The 24,264-nt window shown below is 45.3% G+C and overlaps 2 protein-coding genes across 2 annotated transcripts in view; one reads left to right on the top strand and one right to left on the bottom strand.

Annotated features, from left to right (window-relative positions):
- LOC120018523 (uncharacterized protein DDB_G0271670-like) overlaps positions 1 to 11,283 on the bottom strand; it is a 33,145-nt gene extending 21,862 nt beyond the window's left edge. The window contains exon 1 of the mRNA XM_038961748.1: positions 11,258 to 11,283. Coding sequence (XP_038817676.1) covers positions 11,258 to 11,283 — 26 coding nt within the window. The remainder of the gene's footprint in view (positions 1 to 11,257) is intronic.
- Positions 10,549 to 18,542, top strand: LOC120018161 (histone H4 transcription factor-like). The gene is made up of 10 exons (XM_038961195.1): positions 10,549 to 10,628; positions 11,225 to 11,432; positions 12,862 to 13,088; positions 13,215 to 13,326; positions 13,459 to 13,611; positions 13,728 to 13,802; positions 14,020 to 14,140; positions 14,248 to 14,386; positions 14,538 to 14,662; positions 14,762 to 18,542. The coding sequence occupies exons 2-10, from the start codon at positions 11,282 to 11,284 to the stop codon at positions 15,177 to 15,179; spliced, it is 1,521 nt and encodes a 506-aa protein (XP_038817123.1). The 5' UTR covers positions 10,549 to 10,628; positions 11,225 to 11,281; the 3' UTR covers positions 15,180 to 18,542.
- Positions 18,543 to 24,264: the final 5,722 nt, after the last annotated feature.

The following is a 24,264-nucleotide window of genomic DNA, read 5'->3' as shown; positions in this document are numbered from 1 at the left end:
TGATGTTGATGCAGTATTGCTAGCATCACTTGAAGTGACTTTCGATGTAATTGACGGAATGTTGGCCACAGTTGAAGTTACTGTCGGTATAGTGGTGGTGGCATCACTTGAAGTTAAAGTTGATGTAGTTGAGGAAGAGGTGGCATCACTTGAAGTGACTGTTGACAGAGTGGTGGCAACACTTGAACTGACTGTCAATGTACTTGAGGGAGTGGTGGCATCATTTAAAGTGGGTGTTGGTGTAGTATCGTCTGAAGTGATTGTCGATGTAGCTGAATGAGAAGTGGCATCACTTGAAGTGAATATTGATGTCGAGGGAGAGGTGGCATCACTTGAAGTGACTGTTGAGGGAGTGGTGGCATCACTTGAAGAGACTGCTGATGTTGATGTAGTAGTGGTGGCATCACTTGAAGCTACTGTTGAGGGAGTGTTGGCATCACTTAAAGTGACTGTTGATGTCAAGGGAGAGGTGGCATCAATTGAATAAAATATTGATGTCGAGGGAGAGGTGCCATCACTTGAAGTGAATATTGATGTTAAGGGAGAGCTGGCATCACTTGAAGTGAATGCTGAAGTTGATGTAGTAGCTTTGGCACCACTTGAAGTGAATGTTGAAGGAACAGTGTTATCGCTTGAAGTGACTGCTGATGTAGATGAGGGAGTGGTGGCATCATTTGAAGTTGATGTCGATGCAGTTGAGGGATTGGTGGCATCACTTAAAGAGACTGCTGATGTTGATGTAGTAGCGGTTGCATCACTTGAAGAAGCTGTTGAGGGAGTGGTGGCATCACTTAAAGTAACTGTTGATGTCGAGGGAGAGGTGGCATCACTTGAACTGAATGCTGATGTTGATGTAGTAGCGGTGGCACCACTTGTAGTAAATGTTGAAGGAACAGTGATATCGCTTGAAGTGACTGCTGATGTAGTAGTGGTGGCATCACTTGAAGTGACTATTAATGTAGATGAGGGAGTGGTGGCATGACTTGAAGTGCTTTTTGAGGGAGTGGTGGAATCGCTTGAAATGACTGTTAATGTCGATGTAGTAGTGGTGGCATCTCTTGAAGTTGATGTCGATGCAGTTGAGGGATTGGTGGCATCACTTGAAGTGACTGTTGAGGGATTGGTGTCATCACTTGAAGAGACTGCTGATATTGATGTAGTAGTGTTGGCATCCCTTGAAGTGACTATTGATGTAGTTGAGGGAGTGGTGGCATCGCTTGAACTGACTGTCGATGTATTTGAGGGAATGGTGGCCACAGTTGATGTTACTGTCGATGTAGTGGTGGTGGTGTCACTTGAAGTGAATGTCGATGTAGTTGAGGGAGTGATGGTATTACTTTGAGTGACTGGGGATGCTGTTGAGGGAGTGGTGGCATCAATTGAAGTGGGTGTTGATGTACTATCACTTGAAGTGACTGTTGATGTCGTAGTGGTGGCATTACTTGAAGTGACTGTTGAGGGAGTGATGGCATCACTTGAAGGGACTGTCAATGTCGATTTAGTAGAAGGAGTGATGGCATCTCTTGTGACTGTTGACGTAGTTGAGGGATTGGTGGAATCACTTGAAGACACTGTTGATTTGGGCGAGGGAGTGGTGGCATTACTTGAAGTGGGTGTTGATGTAGCATCACTTGAAGTGACTGTTGAAAGAGTGGTGGCATCCTTTGAAGAGACTGTCAATGTCGATGTAGTAGTGGGAGTTGAGGGATCACTTGAAGTGACTGTTGAGGGAGTGGTGGCATCACTTGAAGTGACTGTCAACATAGTTGAGGGAGTAGTGGCATCACTTGAAGTGACTGTTGAGGGAGTGGTGTTATCACTTGAAGTGACTGTCGACATAGTTGAGGGAGTTGTGTGATCACTTGAAGTGACTGTAGACATAGTTGAGGGTTTGGTGGCATCACTTAAGGTGACTTTCGAAGTAGTAGAAGGAATGTTGGCCACAGTTGAAGTTACTGCTGATGTAGTGGAGGGAAAAGTAGTGATGGAATCAATTGCGACTGTCGATGTAGTTGAGGGAGTGGTGGCATCACTTGAAGTGACTGTTGATGGAGTGGTGGCATCATTTGAAGAGTCTGTCAATGTCAATGTAGTAGAGCGAGTGATGGCATCACTTGTGACTGTCAATGTAGTAGTAAGAGTTGTGGAATCACTTGAAGTGACTGTAGACATAGTAGAGGGAGTGGGGGCATCACTTGTGACTGTTGGTGTAGAGAGAGTGGTGGTCACAGTTGAAGTTACTGCTGATGTAGTTGAGGGAGAATTGACATAACTTGAAGTGACTGTTGAGGGAGTGGTGGCATTGCTTGTAGTGGTTGCTGATGTTGATGTAGTTGTGGTGGCATCACTTGAATAAACTTTTGATGTAGTGGAAGCTATACTTTCTATGGATTGATTGGTATTTGCTGTTGGAGTTGATGAAATAGTGGTACCCATTGACATCTGACTGGTTACAGGCGGTGATGTTTCACTTGGGATTTTTGAAACATACTTGGTAATTTCATCCATCACTGAGGTAGATGTTGAATTATGTGATGTTGATGTATTTACTTGTGCTGTGTTTTGTACTTGTTCTGTGGTTGTGCTCTTCTCAGCATTAAACACTGATATGGATGTTATGTTTATGAAAACTGTGAATCAGAAGAAAAAAATATATTAATTGATTTGATGTGACGACGTCATGTATATGTCACAGTTTCTGTGTTATTTGATTGTTGTTTCCTTAGGTTACCGCTGGAGGGCACCCTTACCCTGTTTTCTTGTTTTGAATTGCACCCAAAAAGTCTCATAGCAAAGGGTGTGAATACTTATGTAAATAAGGTATGTGTTTTTTATCTTTAATACATTTGCTAAAATTTCTAATAGCCTGTTTCGCTTTGTCATTATGGGGTATTGTTTGTAGATTGATGAGGAAAATGTTCTATTTAATTCATTTTAGAATAAGGCTGTAATGTAACAAAATGTGACAAAAGTCAAGGGGTCTGAATAGTTTCCGAATGCACTGTACATACAAAGAGCACAATACAATCAGGGGTGAAAGTAAGGGTGTAACGGTCGTCATATTTTTCCTCCTCCTCGGATGAGGAGAGGCGAGAAGGATTGGACCAAAATGCAGCGTAGGTGGAATACATGATGATTTTAATAATAATAATGAAGACGAAAATATACTTGAACAAACTACAAAACAATAAACAAAGTCAACAGACCTGAACAAACGAACTTACATAATAACACGAAGAACGCACGAACAGGAACAGACTACATACACGAACGAAAACGAAACAGTCCCGTGTGGTGCGACATACACAGACACGGAAGACAATCACCCACAAACAAACAGTGAGAACAGCCTACCTTAATATGGTTCTCAATCAGAGGAAACGTCAAACACCTGCCTCTAATTGAGAACCATATCAGGCAACACATTTAACCCAACATAGAAACACATAACATAGAATGCCCACCCCAACTCACGCCCTGACCAACTAAACACATACAAAAACAATGGAAAACAGGTCAGGAACGTGACAGAACCCTCCCCTCAAGGTGCGAACTCCGGGCGCACAACCAAAGTCTAGGGGAGGGTCTGGGTGGGCATCTGTCCACGGTGGCGGCTCCGGCTCCGGACGTGGTCCCCACCCCACCATAGTCAATCCCCGCTTCCGTAGCCTCCTCCAAATGGCCACCCTCCAAATTAACCCCACAGGATTAAGGGGCAACACCGGAATGAGGGGCAACACCGGAATGAGGGGCAGCTCCGGACTGAGTGGCAGCTCCGGACTGAGGGGCAGCACCGGACTGGCTGGCGGATCCTGGCTGGCTGGCTCTGGCGGATCCTGGCTGGCTGGCTCTGGCGGATCCTGGCTGGCTGGCTCTGGCGGATCCTGGCTGGCTGGCTCTGGCGGATCCTGGCTGGCTGGCTCTGGCTGCTCATGGCTGGCTGACGGCTCTGGCTGCTCATGGCTGGCTGGCGGCTCTGGCTGCTCATGGCTGGCTGGCGGCTCTGGCTGCTCATGGCTGGCTGGCGGCTCTGGCTGCTCATGGCTGGCTGGCGGCTCTGGCTGCTCATGGCTGGCTGGCGGCTCTGGCTGCTCATGGCTGGCTGGCGGCTCTGGCTGCTCATGGCTGGCTGGCGGCTCTGGCTGCTCATGGCTGGCTGGCGGCTCTGGCTGCTCATGGCTGGCTGGCAGCTCTGGCTGCTCCTGTCTGGCGGAAGGCTCTGGCTGCTCCTGTCTGGCGGAAGGCTCTGGCTGCTCCTGTCTGGCGGAAGGCTCTGGCTGCTCCTGTCTGGCGGAAGGCTCTGGCTGCTCCTGTCTGGCGGAAGGCTCTGGCTGCTCCTGTCTGGCGGAAGGCTCTGGCTGCTCCTGTCTGGCGGAAGGCTCTGGCTGCTCCTGTCTGGCGGAAGGCTCTGGCTGCTCCTGTCTGGCGGACGGCTCTAGCGGCTCCTGTCTGGCGGACGGCTCTAGCGGCTCCTGTCTGGCGGACGGCTCTAGCGGCTCCTGTCTGGCGGACGGCTCTGAAGGCTCAGGACAGACGGGCGGCTTTGAAGGCTCAGTACAGACGGGCGGCTTTGCAGGCTCAGTACAGACGGGCGGCTTTGAAGGCTCAGGACAGACGGGCAGTTCAGGCGGCGCTTGGCAGACGGACAGCTCAGACGGCGTTGGGCAGACGGGCAGTTCAGACGGCGTTGGGCAGACGGGCAGTTCAGGCGCCGCTGGGCAGACGGCAGACTCTGGCCGGCTGAGGCGCACTGTAGGCCTGGTGCGTGGTGCCGGAACTGGAGGTACCGGGCTCAGGACACGCACCTTACGGCTAGTGCGGGGAGCAGCAACAGGACGCACAGGACTCTGGAGGCGCACAGGAGGCTTGGTGCGTGGTGTAGGCACTGGTGGTAATGGGCTGGAGACACGCACCATAGGGCTAGTGCGTGGAGGAGGAACAGGGCTCTGGAGACGCACAGGAGGCTTAGTGCGTGGTGCCGGAACTGGTGGTACCGGGCTGAAGACACGCACCATAGGGCTAGTGCGTGGAGGAGGAACAGGGCTCTGGAGACGCACAGGAAGCCTGGTGCGTGGTGTAAGCACTGGTGGTACTGGGCTGGGGCGGGGAGGTTGCGCCGGATATACCGGACCATGCAGGCGTACTGGCTCCCTTGAGCACTGAGCCTGCCCAACCTTACCTGGTTGTATGCTCCCCGTAGCCCGACCAGTGCGGGGAGGTGGAATAACCCTCACTGGGCTATGTAGGCGAACCGGGGACACCATGCGTAAGGCTGGTGCCATGTATGCCGGCCCGAGGAGACGCACTGGTGGCCAGATGCGTTGGGCCGGCTTCATGACATCCGGCTCAATACTCAATCTAGCCCTGCCAGTGCAGGGAGGTGGAATAACCCGCACCGGGCTATGCACACGTACAGGAGACACCGTGCGCTCTACCGCATAACACGGTGTCTGCCCGTACTCTCGCTCTCCACGGTAAGCTCGGGGAGTTGGCGCAGGTCTCCTACCTGACTTCGCCACACTACCCTTTAGCCCCTTCCCCCAAGACATTTTTGGGCTTGACTAACAGGCTTTCTACCGCGTCGTCGTGCTGCCTCCATTCGCCGGTATCCCTCCTCACACTGCGCCAGAGAATCCCAGGCGGGCTCCGGCACTCTCCTTGGGTCGATCGCCCACCTGTCGATCTCCTCCCACGTAGTGTAGCCAAAAACAATGGAAAACAGGTCAGGAACGTCCCCGCACCCAGTAAAATAAATAGTGGCGGTATTCCATATCGGTAAAATGTGAGCCTATCACAATTAATACAATGTGCCCAAAAAAACATTATTTAACATTACTACATGTCAGCCACATGAAAGAAAAATTTGAAAATAGACTGGAAACCAGGTGGTAGAGTACTAGTGGGTAACTAGCCCCTCCAAAGAACAATATATATATATATATATATATATACTGTACAGTACCAGTCAAAAGTGTTTTTCAAAGCCCTTGAATGAGTAGGTGTGTCCACAATTTTGACTGGTACTGTACATACAATGTATATATTTCCTGACCTTTCTTATATCTCCTAGATATAGGACAGACACTTCAAAACCTTATTCCTCATGATTTTTTTTTTACTGTCTATTTTGCGATGTATGAATGTGTTATTCAATGCGTTTCTATGGACTTTAGTAGTAAAGGCCAAATTCAATATTTTATTAAATAATAAAAAAATATTTTTGGGGGATAGCTAAAGGGGTTTTAAAATTCTAAATAAAATAGCTAAATGATCCATGATATGACCATCTTAAAACAATTCCAAATGTTGGTTTAGTACACCCACCCCAACGGTTTAAACTTTAGAGGTTAAACTCAACCAGCAATAACCTCTCCTCCAGTTTTATAGTCTTTTGCAGCTTGTTCCAAGACCAAGGAGCATTATAGGAAAATCATATTTATCCCATTTATGTTCTGGCCTTAGGAACCTTGAAAGATAATAGTAGCTGAGAACGGAGACTATACGTTTGTGATGAGCTTGTAAGTGAGGAGCACAGATATGTAGGCAATGGTCCAAGCACTGTGTTGTACACAAAGATGTACCAATGCTTCAGCCTTCTCATAGGAAGGAAGGGCCACTTCACCATGTTGTATAGATCACAGTGATGGGTGAGTGGTCTTGCATTAGTTATAAATCTAAGTGCCCTGTGATAAACAGTGTCCAGCATCTGAAGGGCACTGGCTGAATACGTTTTGATTCAAGCTACTATACAACATAATTAAACCAGTGGTACTTACATAAAATAAAGGCAACCTTGTTAAGCCAAAAGAATGTTCTTTCTTGCATTTTCACTTTTTTCTTTCCTATGCGCATCTAATTTGAACCCAGCCCAGCTATGTGATGTGAGGCAGAGACGATTTCCTTGTTCACAGATGAGAGGCGAGGTGTGTGTGGCAGTTAATTTTGTTTGGAACCACCCATTTGCTCTCAGATTGAGTCAGCACCTCCCCTGTAGTAAAGTCGTCAATAATGTCAGTGGGTCAAAAATATTATTTCATTTGAAGTGTTGCAAATCAGTACCTTAAAAAAATATAGATATTTTTTTATACATAAATTGAAGTTGTATGACTGAATGAGACATTTTCTCAACACTTATTGTTGTCCGAAAGCTTGTTGTCTTAGTAGGATTCTCATTCTTTCACCATATAATTATGGGTAAGGGACAGGCATAACCTGTAGGATGGATCAGGGAAGTGTTGAATTCACAAATATGTTATGGCAGGTCTGAGGGTGGACACCATGGTTCTTAGACCACAGTTGGTCATTCATAAGAAACTTGTGTGACGCAGCACCTGGTAACCAGCATGTTGGCAATATAATTTTAAAATAGACTACTTACACAAAACCTCAACCTCAGCTTTACAAATTGTAAACCATAAATACATATACTGTAAAACTGGTATATAGTGTAATGTATCAATTTCAATGTTCAAATGTTTCTTACACTTTATGAATAGCTATTTCAGCTCCAAACTATGTATGTTACTCATTACCAATCAAACAAGGAAATTGATGGAGAAATCATACTCATTATGGTAATATTTAGTTATATCATCTCATTCCTGGCATAGGGAAGTTATTGTTTTGTTCCACACAGCAAATCATTTAACAGATCACAGTTAAAAAAGGCTGCTGAAAACGACAGCCCTGTGTTTCTACAGGAGAGTGCGAAAAGTGATAATTATACTGACAGCAAAATGTTAAAATAGTCACAATGGGATAATTATCAGGTCATTTAAAATAAAATACCAAGTGTAACGATTGTTCTCCTCCTCGTCTGAGGAGGAGCATGGTTCGGACCAAAACGCAGCTGGTGATGAATACATGTTGATTTATTGAAACAAGATGAACACGAAGCACACTTGATAAATTACAAAAACAACATAGACCGACCTGAACATGAGAACTTACAAAAACACGAAGAACTTACGAACAGGAACAGACTAAACAAACGAAACAGTCCCGTGTGGTAACACAGACACGGAAGACAATCACCCACAAACAAACGGTGTGAACAGCCTACCTTAATATGGTTCTCAATCAGAGGAAACGTCAAACACCTGCCCCTGATTGAGAACCATATAAGGCTAATTAACCAATGATCCCAACATAGAAACACATAACATAGAATGCCCACCCAGCTCACGTCCTGACCATACTAAACAAAGACAAAATAAAGGAAATAAGGTCAGGAACGTGACACCAAGAGGCTAAATCATTGTTCTAGTTGGATATAGTCAGCAAAGGGCTCTCAATAGACATATTTTCATATACCGGTAATCACTGGCATTAGCACACACCCACGCAGCCCCTGCAAGGCGGGGGGGGGGGGGGGGCACGAGCTTTAGGTTGGGGTCCTCCTGGAGGTCGGGCCCCCCAGATAGCATATGAACACGTGATAAGCCATTGTTTGTTTTATTATAGGAAATTAGCTTTAAAACTGCAACATTTTCTCTCAGACTATAATAATCAGTTGTATGACTGGATGAGACATTATTTTCTCAACACTTATTGTTGTCAGAAAGCTTGTTGTCTTAGTAGGATTCTCATTCCTTCACCATTTAATTATGGGTAGTGGACAGGCATAATCTGCAGAATGGATCAGGGAAGTGTTGAATTCACAGAGAGGCCTTTGATATGTTATGGCAGGCCTGAGGGTGGAACACAATGGTAACCACATTCATACAAAATGTAGTGTGACACATCATCTGGTAACTAGGATGTTGGCATAGGGAATTTATTGTTTTGTTCCACACCAAATCGTTTAACAGATTACACCTTGAAAAGGCTGCGTAACACAATAGCCCTGGTGGGGTTACTACAGGAGAGTGGGAAAAGTGATACAGCATCATGTAAAAATAGTCACAATGTGATAATTATCTGGAGTATTTCTCCTTTCTTATCCAGTGTCCTGTGTGAATTTAAGTATGCTCTCTCTCTCTCTTTCTTTCTTTCTTTCTTTCTTTCTTTCTTTCTTTCTTTCTTTCTTTCTTTCTTTCTTTCTTTCTTTCTTTCTTTCTTTCTTTCTTTCTTTCTCTCGGAGGACCTGAGTCCTAGGACCATGCCTTAGGACTACCTGGCCTGATGACTCCTTGCTGTCCCCAGTCCACCTGGCCGTGCTGCTGCTCCAGTTTCAATTGTTCTGCCTGTGGCTATGGAACTCTGACCTGTTCACCGGACGTGCTACCTGTCCCAGACCTGCTGTTTTCACATGAAATCAAATACCTAATACACATGTAACGGATGTGAAATGGCTAGCTAGTTAGCGGTGTGAGCGCTAATAGCCTTTCAATCGGTTACGTCACTTGCTCTGAGACCTTGAAGTAGTGGTTCCCCTTGCTCTGCAAGGGCCGCGGCTTTTGTGGAGCGATGGGTAACGATGCTTCGTGGGTGACTGTTGTTGATGTGTGCAGAGGGTCCCTGGCTCGCGCCCGGGTCGAGGGGGCGGACTAAAGTTAAACTGTTACATTGATGCTGTTGACCCGGATCACTGGTTGCTGCGGAAAAGGAGGAGGTCGAAAGGGGGTTGAGTGTAACGGATGTGAAATGGCTAGCTAGTTAGCGGTGTGCGCGCTAATAGCCTTTCAATCGGTTACGTCACTTGCTCTGAGACCTTGAAGTAGTGGTTCCCCTTGCTCTGCAAGAGCTGCGGCCTTTGTGGAGCGATGGGTAACGATGCTTCTTTGTGGGTGTCAGTTGTTGATGTGTGCAGAAGGTCCCTGGTTCGCACCCGGGTCGAGGGGACGGACTAAAGTTAAACTGTTACACACACAAATGTAAAGGGGTGAATGAGAATATGTAGATATAAGTATATAGATGAGCGATGGCCGAGCACTATAGGCAAGGTGCAATAGATGGTATAAAATACAGTATATACATGTGATATAAGTAATGTAAGATATGTAAACATTATTAAAGTGGCATTATTTAAAGTGGCATTGTTTAAAGTGACTAGTGATCAATTTATTAAAGTGTCCAGTGATTGGATCTCAATGTAGGCAGCAGTCTCTCTGAGTTAGTGCTAGCTTTTTAGCAGTCTGATGGCCTTGAGATAGAAGCTGTTTCTCAATTTCTCGGTCCCAGCGTTTTATGCACCTGTACTGACCTCACTTTCTGGATGATAGCGGTGTGAACAGGCAGTGGCTCAGGTGGTTGTTGTCCTTGATGATCTTTTTGGCCTACCTGTGACATCGGGTGCTGTAGGTGTCATGGTGGGCAGCATGTTTTCCCCCGGTGACGCGTTGTGCTGACCGCACCACCCTCTGGAGAGTAGATTTAAATAGGGGAGTAGGGTGGTGCTATTTTTATTTTATTCATTTTTAGAATGTTTTTGTGAGTGTAGTGTTAGATGGTAGGGTATTTGTTTTTTTATTTTTTCAAGCAAAGTATAAGGGAGTTTACTCCAGTCTAGTAGGTGGAGGTAATGCAACATTTTGGATGCCAACCACCGTTAAACCTCGTCGATGAACAAGAAGAAGAAGCAGTTAATGTGGGAACTTCCTGTTTGTAGTGTGACCGGAAGTGGATAAAAACATTGGAGGGAACGAAAAATATTCTGAGATCTTCTGTTGAAAAGGACAACATAGTCTGTAAGTAAGTTCACATATGGTATTTAGCTAGCAATGTTATTACAGTAATGTTTAGGGAGCTTGTATATTGTATCAGAATTTGTACAAAGATAAAGGGCTAGCATTTGGTAACTAACTAAAGTTTACGCACAGACAGGGGGTGGGGGTTGGTTATAAATATATTTGGTTTACGACGCTTTCCAATGTTGGAAATCCCAGCTAGCTAGCTAACGTTATTAAAACTGCCTGCCAGCTAGCTTTGTAATGTCATGTTAGGTATTTGGCACAGGCACACTGTAAATATCTCCCACTTGAAGCTAGCTAAATAGCATTGTTAGTCATATTGGAAAAATAGTGACCAATTGAAGCTTGTGCCAGAATTAATCCAGTTTGGTTATAATGGTGTTGTGAACTGGCTAACTAAATCGAACCTGCTGTTAGGACTGTTGCTAGCATTGTTAGTCATATTGGAAAAATAGTGACCAATTGAAGCTTGTGCCAGAATTAATCCAGTTTGGTTATAATGGTGTTGTGAACTGGCTAACTAAATCGAACCTGCTGTTAGGACTGTTTTGGCTATTTAGCTATAACAACACCTGCTGTTGTTTTGGTTCTAGGTGGTTTGGGACTGGTGTGGCAGCTCTACCTACCTTGTGTCCAGCTGCCAGATCACCATGGCGAAAAGGAGGAGCCTGTCCAACCTGGTGGTGTCTTGTAAGTGGGCGTCTTGCACCTTCAAAGGCCACTGCATGGAGGAGCTCAGCGAACACATGTCACTGCACCTGAAGGATCACCTAGGAGACAGAGATGCTATGGAAGAACTAGGTGGGTTGGTCAGGGGACTGGCAGATGACAGCTACATCAGTGTCTCAGTATTGTCCCAATAGCTTCTGTAGTCTTTTTTTTTTCACCATCAGGTGAAAGCAAATGTAGAATTTGAAATCTTTTTGGCCTCTGGTCAGTGATAACACACCTCCAAACGAGCTTCAATGCCTTACAACACTCCTTCCGTGGCCTCCAACTGCTTTTAAATGCTAGTTAAACTAAGTGCATGCTCTTCAACCGATTGTTGCCCGCACCAGCCCACCCAACTAGCATCACTACTCTGGACGGTTCTGACTTAGAATATGTGGACAACTACAAATACCTAGGTGTCTGGTTAGACTGTAAACTCTCCTTCCAGACTCACATTAAGCATCTCCAATCCAAAATTAAATCTAGAATCGGATTCATATTCCTCAACAAAGCCTCCTCCACTCATGCTGCCAAACATACCCTCGTAAAACTGACTATCCTACCGATCCTTGACTTCGGCGATGTCATTTACAAAATAGCCTCCAACACTCTACTCAGCAAACTGGATGTAGTCTATCACAGTGCCATCCGTTTTGTCACCAAAGCCCCATATACCACCCACCACTGCGACCTGTATGCTCTTGTTGGCTGGCCCTCACTACATATTCGTCGCCACTGGCTCCAGGTCATCTGTAAGTCTTTGCTAGGTAAAGCCCCGCCTTATCTCAGCTCACTGGTCACCATAGCAGCACCCACCCGTAGTACGCGCTCCAGCAGGTATATTTCACTAGTTATCCCCAAAGCCAACACTTGCTTTGGCTGCCTTTCCTTCCAGTTCTCTGCTGCCAATGACTGGAACAACTTCCAAAAATTGCTGAAGCTGGAGTCTTATATCTCCCTCTCTAACTTTAAGCATCAGCTGTCAGAGCAGCTTACCGATCACTCTACCAGCACACAGCCAATCTGTAAATAGCACACCCAAATTCCTCATCCCCATATTGTTATTTATCCTCTTGCTCTTTTGCACCCCAGTATCTCTACTTGCACATCATCATCTGCACATCTATCACTCCAGTGTCAATGCTAAACTGTAATTATTTTGCCTCTACGGCCTATTTATTGCCTTACCGCCCTACTCTTCTACATTTGCACACACTGTACATCGATTTTTCTATTGTGTTATTGACTGTATGTTTGTTTATGTGTAACTCTGTGTTGTTGTTTTTTTTTCGCACTGCTTTGCTTTATCTTGGCCAGGTCGCAGTTGTAAATGAGAACTTGTGCTCAACTGGCCTACCTGGTTAAATAAAGGTGATAAAAATACTTTCAAGGGAAAGTAGTCAAGAACAGGAAGCCAATGAAAAGTACTGAGACATAGTTGATTATATGCTGACCAGAATATCACTAACAGCACCTACTGCCTTTCGCCAGATAACGTGTGTTGTGTTGCTCCCTCTAGATGACTATGCATGTTTGTGGGAGGGCTGTGAGTTCCTGGCTATGGGCAGCCCCAGGGAGCTGGAGATCCATGCTCACTTCCACACCTTCCACAGCAAACTCAAGTTCATTGGGGAGCAGATGCTCAAGTCCCACCCCAACTTCCCCAGCTGTACCCAGGACCTCCACAGCAACAACCTGGTCCCCGAGATCTCAGAGGGGCTTGTGTGCCAGTGGGAGCACTGTGATGTAAGTTAATAATACCATGGAGGGTGATTCTGCATCCCACTGTTTGACATCTCCCTTATAATCCACTGCCACCCTCAGTGATTCTGTGTATGTGATGTACTTAATGTTTGTTGTTTTTTGCTACAGAGTACATTTAACAACCCGGAGTGGTTCTATCGGCATGTGGACATGCACGCTCATTGCACTGGGCTCTCTCCTCTCCCAGACCAGCAGCAGGCCATCTTCTGCAGCTGGAAAGGTACTGCTAGGAGCAAGGAAGGGATCACATTATACTGTATCAGCACAGCCTTTCCTGCTGTAGTGCTACATTGAATAGACTGGTGTTTTGTTGGCCTGCTTCAGCTGATATCCTCTTCATGTGTTTCCACAGGTTGTGATGCATTCTTTAAGATCAAGTACCGTCTGCGGGAGCACCTGCGCAGCCACACTCAGGAGCGTCTCGTGGCCTGCCCCACCTGCGGCTGCATGTTCTCCAGCAACACCAAGTTCTTCGACCACATCCACAGACAGGCCGAGCCAGAGGGTGAATGGGCTCAGCTCTGCCTGGCCAGAGTCACTGTTTTACAGCTTATAGGCAGATATGTTATTGGCTTAGACATGTACATTTTTATTTGATTGAATGCCCTCTGATTCTTGCAGAGTCCCTGGTGTGTGAGCATTGTGACAAAGGCTTTGCCAATGAGAGACTGTTGAGAGACCATGTACGACAGCATGGTGAGTGTGCTGTTCTCCACCACTTCTGTTCAGTATTATTTAGCTCATTTTCCATGTCTGGCTTGGAAATGTACATCTATTAGTCAGATTTATTTTAGTTGTAGTGCTATCAATAGGGTTTGTCAATAAGATATTTTGATTGGCTGATGATGGCTGTTGTCTGTGTCTAGTTTCTTTCACTGTAAACCTTATGAGTGATCTATCCTCTGCCTCTCAGTGAACCATATCAAGTGTCCCCTGTGTGACATGACCTGCACCTCTCTCGCCACTCTGAAGATCCATATCAAGTTCCGCCACTGTGACGAGCGACCCTTTCCCTGTGACTTCTGTGAGAGCAGGTTGTTGTTCCACAAAGTCATCACAACTTACTGACCCTTATAGACTGTAAACATATTGTGCACATATTATTTTGCTTACACTTTTGTTTATGATGCATGTCTCCCAGCTTTAAGAACCAGCATGACCTGCGGAAGCACATGGAGACACATAATGAGGGGGCGGCCTACCACTGCTCTGTAGAGGGCTGTGACTACTCCTCCCGCATGGCCCACACCATGAACCAGCACTACAAGAGAGTACACGAGGTACTTGAGACTGTCTGTAGGGGATGCCAAACACTCACTCACTGCTCAATAGACCTACAGCTTGACTTTTTCATTTTCAAATATGCTTTTGCGTTTGTGGAATTTTGATCAAGTGTACTCCACTTGACACTTGTGTAATTCTCCTCTGTAGGGTGGAATGGTCTCGAAATACAAGTGTCATCTCTGTGACAGAACCTTCTCTTGGTGTTACACACTCACTCTTCACTTGCGCAAGAAACACCACCTGAAATGGCCCTCTGGACACTCCCGCTTCAGGTATGAACAACGCTTCATCTTTCCCTTGTGTGATTAGTTAACATGAGTTAGTCAGTTTTACCATAAGGGGGTGGTTGTTGATTATTTGGCTTGCTCCAGATACAAGGAGGATGAAGATGGCTACCTGAGGCTGAACATGGTGCGTTACGAGACAGTGGAGGTGACTCAGGAGATCATGAAGAACATGGCTAAGAAGAGGACGCTCCATAAGGGCCCCGGGTCCAGCAGCCGAGCCAAGAGAGCTGCCATCCGGGCAGCCAGGAGTCATGGCTCTCCCCCTGGCTCCTCCTCCCCCTCCTCTTGCTCCTCTTCCTCAGAGCTCTCTGCAGGGGAGGAGATGTCAGCCCAGCCCAGCCCCAGGGGCAGTGACTCACCTGTGTACTGTGTACTGAGTAATGTGTCTGATATGGGGGATGACCCCGACGCCACCCGGGATGGCTCTGACTCCTGTGGGCCCTCAGGTGCTGTGAGGGCCCTGACTGAGGTGGCCAGGGGTCTGGGGATGGATGTGGTGTGATCACACACAGACCCTCCTTATTCTAGTGGTCCAAGTAAACTATTGACATTGCCACATTGTTTTCTCCAACCTTGATCCTGTAGACTAAAGTAGTGATACCAACTTGAATTGTATCTCAATGAATAGGAATATTCCAGCCGATGAATGCAGCCATTCATATCTAACGCACTGTCATTCCTTTATGAAATGAGCACTTGGTTGAAGAAATACAGATCCAGTATCTTCTCAGGACCAGTGTTGGAGACCACTAATGTAGCATTACTGAATCACTCCAATGTTACAGCTGTGCTGCATGTATGATGGCTGGGCTTAACCTGGGATGGACTGTTTATTAAAGTTCACTAAATGTTAGTGTCTCTGGAAGAGATGTGACAAGTTGACAAGAATGTGAAGACTGTGTTAGTGCTTACTATCGCTGATCAAATGTTTTTATTTGTTAGTGTTTTACAGTATTAGCTTTAATGCGGCGAGGGCGTTAGCAGCATCAGAATGTGACCCCATTGACAGCAGTTTTGAAATCGCCTCAGGTTTGTAGTGTAGAAGTCTGTCAGGTCACTTTTTAAAAAACTATTTTCCATTAAGTTATAGGTCTTAGGTTTTCCTTTGTGGTCACTGGATAATCTGATTTCATTAATGCTGTAGCTTTTGATTTGACCTAGTTTTTTTAGATTTAAGTTTTGTCAGTTATATTTTTGTATGTCCATTTTAGGAACAGTAACCTGACTAACTCATGAGTTAACATTTTATGAACGAATTTGGTGGATTACACTTATGTTGAACAAAATCATAAATTTACAGGTGTTTTAAGGGATGTAAATAGTTTTTCAACACAGTAGGTTGTCCTTTATCTGTGTCATACAGGTAATAATCAGAATCACAGAATTTGTCTTAAAGTACCTTGCAAGCTCATAGAATAGCGTCTTCTGATTTCTGTCATTACGAGGTAGTCCTGTGGGGGGAGCGCCAGACAATGGCAGAGAGAAGGGGACCAGAGGCACCAGTGTGCTTAAGGACCCAGGGGGAAGAGTTCTGTTGGGGAGGCTACTCTGGGGGCTCTGTGTGAGACCCACCATGGAAATATGTGACCCGGGAATAGGTGGAGGTCAGGAGGCTGGGATGGGGGAGATGGCTGCCCATGGTGGCAGAATGGAGGCTTTGCTGGTAGTATTCCTCTCTGAGCATGTTCAGACGCTCTCTCCATGAGGTAAGCCCTCTCCTCCTGCTTCAGGGCCAGTGAGGGGTGATGGGGTGGGTGCGGAAAGCCGTGATGAGTGTCTGTATGAACAGTCTGCTGCCTTCAACAGCCTGGCCCCCACTACACCACGCAGAGGATCAGCCCTCATGCTCAGCTCTTGACGGGAGGAGACAGGGAGATCCATACCTCTGTATACATCCCATAGTGGGTCTCTTAACGGAGGTCCCAGGGAAGTGCAGGGTAAGAGTGCCTCTCAGCTCCTGAGTAGGGGATGAGCCGAATAACAGGAGTGCCAACATGAGTCCGGGCCAGTTTACATACGCTATTTACTGGGTAGAGTACTGGAATAATGTTTCCTATGGTCATGTGCTACATCGACATGGAGGATGGTGTGTGTATTGGAGAGGTCAGAGATGGTTTCTCTGTGGGGTCCTGGAGTTGAGGGCCATCATTGAAATCCTGGTCATTCTCTCTGCCGCTTCATGGCCTTTATGTAGTTTTCACACTCAAGCCCTCTTCCTGTAACCTGACACCCAGCTACGGCTGCCATTGGACCACTAACCAGGTTTCAAGGTCATTGTTTGAGGAACAGACTTCTCTTTAGCACGGTGAACTGTCAAGAGTCCCTGCCACATTGTGGCCTGTTTCTCCACTATGTACTGTTTCCCCTCCATCTTCTCTCTGGGTAGGTGCAGCTGCTTTCCCCATTCCCTGTCCTGAGGTTCCCTGCTTGAATCTTCCTGGTTGTTCAGGTTCTGTAAAGCGTGCAGGTTGGCATTCAGAGGACAGGAGTGTCTTCTGCTGCCTGCTCCACCACTCAGGAGTTCCTCCTACTTCTCCATTTGGTACATTTATATTGTCCTTGTGGTAGATCATGGGATAGTCTGTATTTAAGAGGAGGAAGAATAAGCAAGTCAAAGAAATGTGAATTTCAAAAGGCAATTCCATCCTTTATGATTATATATTGTCATAATACTGAACCAATGCTGAAGGGAGACTGAAGGTGCTACTCACTTAGTGCTAGGATTGTCATTCCACCAAAGGCTGACACTCATTGTTCCCAAACCTCCAAATGAAGGATGTGTACTGTGTGACTCTGGAGCAGGAGAACAATGGGAAAATGCTACGTTGAGTAATTTCTCTCTGTGTTAGATTACAGTACTCTAGTGAGATAAGTCATCTTTTTAAGGAGGTTAAGTCTTTGGTCCCTGTCCTCACCTTGGTTAGAGAGTGGGGTGCAGGACTGAATAAGGTCCTGCTGATGGTGGATGGCTTGAATCAGGTCAGGACCAGCAGGCTGAGTCGGACACTCCGGCTCGATACCGAAGTTGATTGCTTGTGAGTCCACTTGCATTTTCTGCTGAGAAATGGAAGGACAGACAGACAGAAAAATAGTGTCAGTTATGTGTGGCTTAGATACAAATAATAATTTTGGGATTTTATATACATTTTAGTGGATGTTCAACACATTTTCATACCTTCACCCTCAGCTTATGGTGGTGGATCTGCTATGCAATGCGGACATGCATTGTATGCCATCTTCCTGGTCTCTGAGAGAATATCCAGTTCAATAAGTCGAAATAGAAACAGAACTCAAAACACTTTTCAAATGAGAACATTTTGGCGATACTCTATGAAGATTTAAATTAATCTAAAGGGTACTTACTCTTAGATTCTTCTGTAGGTGCTTGTGTGACCCAGACCCAGTCCTAGGTCCTGGTGCCATGTCTAGAACATTTGATGTCTGACAAAGACAAGGAAATGTAGACTTCTGATCACACACTACTAACTCATGACACCATAACATGATGATACCTAAATGCTATATATTTTGCCTCAGCCCCAACTTCCTAGTTCCCATTACTCTCTTTTCCACTGGTACCTTGGGAGGGCATGCCTTTGGCTGGAAGGCCCCCTGCAGGGCGCTGAAGGGTCCTGGATGGGGGACAAAGCTGGCTGCCATGGGGGCCAACCCTGGCATCACATGGGGATGGGTCACCTGTAGAGTAAAGAAAAGCAGTGTATGAGAGAGAGAAAGACTTGCATTGTGTCTGTAGAATGGATCCACATTAGTTGAGAATTTGACAAACTGTAAAATAAAATTCAAAGAACATTCATTAGATTTGTACAGGCTTCATCAATATAATTGATATAAAACAGTAGTACTTCAAATCAAATGTTATGTCACATGCGCCGAACACAACAGGTGTAGACCTTACAGTGAAATGCCTTCTTACAAGCCCTTAACCAACAATGCAGTTAAGAAAATACCTTTAAAAAAGTAAGAGAAGAATAACAAGTAATTAAAGAGCAGCTTTAATTGAACTTCTCTGTACATTTCTGTGTGCTGATGTTGGTGTTAGTGGACCTCAGTGGACAGGTAGAGGGTGGTCCGGCCAGGAAGCGTGAACTCATCTGATGCAGCACATTGGGCTCTGAAGAGGACGAGCATAGCAGACATAACAAACACATTCCATGTAACTAATAATTTCTGCTATATTGTGTCTGAAGATACTAACTGATATCTGTAAACAGGACCACTCCAAAAGGCTATATAGGGAGAATGACAGCTAAGCAGATGAAGATGTACCTGAGTAGGAACTACCTTCTGGTTGCTGGGCAGCAGAAGGCAAAGCGCTCACCGAGAGCAGTGGGGTAGGAGGAGATAAGACAGCTGGGGGGGGGGGGAACACACACTTACACACACCAACTGATTAATGGACTGCTGAATGTATATTTTTCTCTTGCTTTGTTTTCTCTTTTCCACTCTGATAAGCTACCCAGGAAAGGGCTGAAAATAGCCCACATTAATAAACAGTCGTGGCCAAAAGTTTTGAGAATGACACAAATATAAATTTCCACAAAGTTTGCTGCTTCAGTGTCTAGATATTTTTGTCAGATGTTACTATGGAATACTGAAGTATAATTACAAGCATTTCATAAGTGTCAAAGGCTTTTATTTACAATTACATGAAGTTGATGCAAAGAGTCAATATTTTCAGTGTTGACCCTTCTTTTTCAAGACCTCTGCAATCTGCCCTGGCATGCTGTCAATTAACTTCTGGGCCACATCCTGACTGATGGCAGCCCATTCTTGCATAATCAATGCTTGGAGTCTGTCAAAATTTGTGGGTTTTTGTTTGTCCACCCACCTCTTGAGGATGGACCACAAGTTCTCGATGGGATTAAGGTCTGGGGAGTTTCCTGGCCATGGACCCAAAATATCGATGTTTTGTTCCCCGAGCCACTTAGTTATCACTTTTGCCTTATGGCAAGGTGCTCCATCATGCTGGAAAAGGCATTGATCGTCACCAAAATGTTCCTGGATGGTTGGGAGAAGTTGCTCTCGGAGGATACATTTACATTACATTAAAGTCATTTAGCAGACGCTCTTATCCAGAGCGACTTACAAATTGGAAAGTTCATACATATTCATCCTGGTCCCCCCGTGGGAATTGAACCCTGGTCCCCCCGTGGGAAATGAACCCACAACCCTGGCGTTGCAAGCGCCATGCTCTACCAACTGAGCCACACGGGACCACAGGATGTGTTGGTACCATTCTTTATTCATGGATGTGTTCTTAGGCAAAATTGTGAGTGAGCCCACTCCCTTGGCTGAGAAGCAACCCCACATATGAATGGTCTCAGGATGCTTTACTGTTGGCATGACACAGGACTGATGGTAGCGCTCACCTTGTCTTCTCTGGACAAGCTTTTTTCCGGATGCCCCAACAATCGGAAAGGCGATTCATCAGAGAAAATGACTTTACCCCAGCAGTCCAATCCCTGTACCTTTTGCAGAATATCAGTCTGTCCCTGATGTTTTTCTTGGAGAGAAGTGGATCTTTGCTGCCCTTCTTGACACCAGGCCATCCTCAAAGTCTTCGCCTCACTATGCGTGCAGATGCACACACACCTGCCTGCTGCCATTCCTTAGCAAGTTCTGTACTGGTGGTGCCCCGATCCCGCAGCTGAATCAACTTTAGGAGATGGTTCTGGCACTTGCTGGACTTTTTTGGGTGCCCTGAAGCCTTCTTCACAACAATTGAACCGCTCTCCTTGATGTTCTTGATGATCCGATAAATGGTTGATTTTAGGTGCAATCTTACTGGCAGCAATATCCTTGCCTGTAAAGCCCTTTTTGTGCAAAGCAATGATGATGGCATGTGTTTCCTTGCAGGTAACCATGGTTGACAGAGGAAGAACAATTATTTCAAGCACCACCCTCCTTTTTAAGCTTCCAGTCTGTTATTCGAACTCAATCAGCATGACAGTGATCTCCAGCATGGTCCTCATCAACACTCACACCTGTGTTAACGAGAGAATCACTGACATGATATCAGCTGGTCCTTTTGTGGCAGGGCTGAAATGCAGTGGAAATGTTTCTGTTCATTTGCATGGCAAAGAGGGACTTTGCAATTCATCTGATCACTCTTCATAACATTCTGGAGTATATGCAAATTGCCATCAAACAAACTGAGGCAGCAGACTTCTGTCAATCTCAAAACTTTTGGCCACGACTGTACATATGTAGCCTTAGAAATAAGGTTCATGAAATAAATTACTTACTTACATCAGATAACATTTATACATTGCATTTGTGAAGTATTCAGACCCCTTCCCTTTTTCCATTACATTACAGCCTTATTCTAAAATGAATTAAATTAATGTTTTTCCTCATCAATCTACACACAATACCGCATAATGACAAATCGAAATCAGGTTTTTAGAAATTTTACCAAATCTATTAACAATAAAAGAAGGAAATGCCTTATTTACATAAGTATTCAGACCCTTTGCTATGAGTCTCGAAATTGAGCTCAGGTGCACCCTGTTTCCATTGATCATCCTTGAGCTGTTTCTATAACTTGGAGTCCACCTGTGGTAAATTCAATTGATTGGACATGATTTGGAAAGGCACATACTTGTCTATATAAGGGCCCATAGTTGACAGTGCATGTTAGAGCAAAAACGAAGCCATGAGGTTGAAGGAATTGTCCATAGAGCTCCGAGACAGGAGTGTCGAGGCACAGATCTGGGGAAGGGTACCAAAACATTAATGCAACATTGAAGGTCCCCAAGAACACAGTGGCCTCCATCGTTCTTAAATGGAAGAAGTTTGGAACCACCAAGACTCTTTCTAGATCTCACTGCCAAGCTGAGCAATCGGGGGAGATGGGCCATGGCACTCTGACAGAGCTCCAGAGTTCCTCTGTGAAGAACCTTTCAGATGGACAACCATCTTTGCAGCGCTCCACCAATCAGGCCTTTATGGTAGAGTGGCCAGACGGATGCTACTCCTCAGTAAAAGGCACATGACAGCCCGCTTGGAGTTTGCCAAAGGGCACCTAAAGGACTCTCAGACAATGAGAAACAAGATTCTCTGGTCTGATGAAACCAAGATTGAACTCTTTGGCCTGAATGCCAAGCGTCACATCTGGAGGAATCCTGGCACCATCCCTACAGTGAAGCATGGTGGTGGCAGCATCATGCTGTGGGGTTGTTTTTCAGCAGCGGGTACTGGGAGACTAGTCAGGATGGGGGAAAGATGAACGGAGCAAAGATGAACGGATCCTTCGATGAAAACCTGCTCCAGAGCGCTCAGGATTTCAGACTGGGGCAAAGCCTGGACTTGAATGCATTCGAAGATCTCTGGAGAGACCTGAAATGGCTGTGCAGCGATGCTCCCCATCCAACCTGACAGGGCTTGAGAGGATCTGCAGAGAAGAATGGGAGAAACTCCCCAAATACAGGTGTGCCAAAATTGTAGCGTCATACGCAAGAAGACTGTAATCGCTGCCAAAAGTGCTTCAACAAAGTACTGAGTAAAGGGTCTGAGTACTTACAGTTGAAGTCGGAAGTTTACATACACTTAGGTTGGAGTCATTAAAACTTGTTTTTCAACCACTCCACAAATTTCTTGTTAACAAACTATAGTTTTGGCAAGTCGGTTAGGACATCTACTACATTCAAACTCAATGCCTCTTTGCTTGACATCATGGGAAAATCAAAAGAAATCAGCCAAGACCTCAGAAAAAAAATTGACCTCCACAAGTCTGATTCATCCTTGGGAGCCATTTCCAAACTCCTGAAGGTACCACGTTCATCTGTACAAACAATAGTACGCAAGAATAAACACCATGGGACCACGCAGCCGTCATACCACTCAGGATGGAGATGTGTTCTGTCTCCTAGAGATGAACGTACTTTAGTGCAATAAGTGCAAATCAATCCCAGAAGAACAGCAAAGGACCTTGTGAAGATGCTGGAGGAAATGGGTACAAAAGTATCTATATCCACAGTAAAACAAGTCCTATATCGACATAACCTGAAAGGCCGCTCAGCAAGGAAGAAACCACTGCTCCAAAACCGCCATAAAATAGCCAGGCTACGGTTTGTGGACAAATATCATACTTTTTGGAGAAATGTCCTCTGGTCTGATGAAACAAAAATAGAACTGTTTGGCCATAATGACCATCGTTATGTTTGGAGCTAAAAGGGGGACGCTTGCAGCCGAAGAACACCATCCCAACCGTGAAGCACGGGGTGGCAGCATCATGTTGTGGGGGTGCTTTGCTGCAGGAGGGACTGGTGCACTTCACAAAATAGATAGTATCATGAAAAGGAAAAGTATGTGGATATATTGAAGCAACATCTCAAGACATCAGTCAGGAAGTTAAAGCTTGGTCGCAAATGGGTCTTCCAAGTGGACAATGACCCCAAGCACACTTCCAAAATTGTGGCAAAATAGCTTAAGGACAACAAAGTCTAGGTATTGGAGTGGCCATCACAAAGCCCTGACCTCAATCCAATAGAACATTTGTGGGCAGACCTGAAAAAGCGTGTGCGAGCAGGGAGGCCTACAAACCTGACTCAGTTACACCAGCTCTGTCAGGAGGAATGGGCCAACATTCACCAAACCTATTGTGGGAAGCTTGTGGAAGGCTACCCGAAACGTTTGACCCAAGTTAAACAATTTAAAGGCAATGACCCACTGGGAATGTGATGAAAGACATAATAGCTGAAATAAATATTATTATTCTGACATTTCACATTCTTAAAATAAAGTGGGGATCCTAACTGACCAAAGACAGGGAATTTTTACTAGGATTAAATGTCAGGAATTGTGAAAAACTGAGTTTAAATGTATTTGGCTAAGGTGTATGTAAACTTCTGACTTTAACTGTATAAGTCAGCAACCACAGCTAATGAAGTCACTGAAACCCTTAACAAAGTGTTGCAGTCCATTTTGGAATGGGTAGCCAGTAATAAATTGTTCCTGAACATCTCTAAAACTAAGAGCACTGTATTTGGTACAAATCATTCCCTAAGTTCTAGACCTCAGCTGAATCTGGTAATGCATGGTGTGGTGTGGGTGTTGAACAAGTTGAGGAGACTAAATTACTTGGTGTTACCTTAGATTGTCAACTGTCATGGTCAAAACATATTGATTTATTGGTTGTAAAGATGGGGAGAGGTCTGCCCGTAATAAAGAGATACTCTGCTTTTTTGACACCACACTCCACAAAGCAAGTCCTGCATGCTTTCTTGATTATTGTTCAGTCATATGGTCAAGTGCTGAAAGAAAGACTTAGTTAAGCTGCAGCTGGCCCAGAACAGAACGGCACGTATTGTCTTCATTGTAATCAGGGGGCTAATATTAATACTATGCATGCCAGTTTCTCTTGGCCAAGAGTTGAGGAAAGACTGCGTCACTTCTTGTTTTTATAAGAAACATTCACGTGTTGAAAATTCCAAATTGTTTGCATAGTCAACTTACACACAGCACTGACATACACACTTACCCCACCAGACATGTCACCAGGGGTCTTTTCACAGTCCCCAGGTCCAGAACAAATTCAAGGAAATGTACAGTATTATACAGAGCCA

This window comes from Salvelinus namaycush, chromosome 23 (genome assembly GCF_016432855.1).
Source record: "Salvelinus namaycush isolate Seneca chromosome 23, SaNama_1.0, whole genome shotgun sequence".
Taxonomy (NCBI): domain Eukaryota; kingdom Metazoa; phylum Chordata; class Actinopteri; order Salmoniformes; family Salmonidae; genus Salvelinus; species Salvelinus namaycush.
Note: the sequence above shows the minus strand (reverse complement) of the source record. Positions and strands in the feature narration are given on the sequence as shown.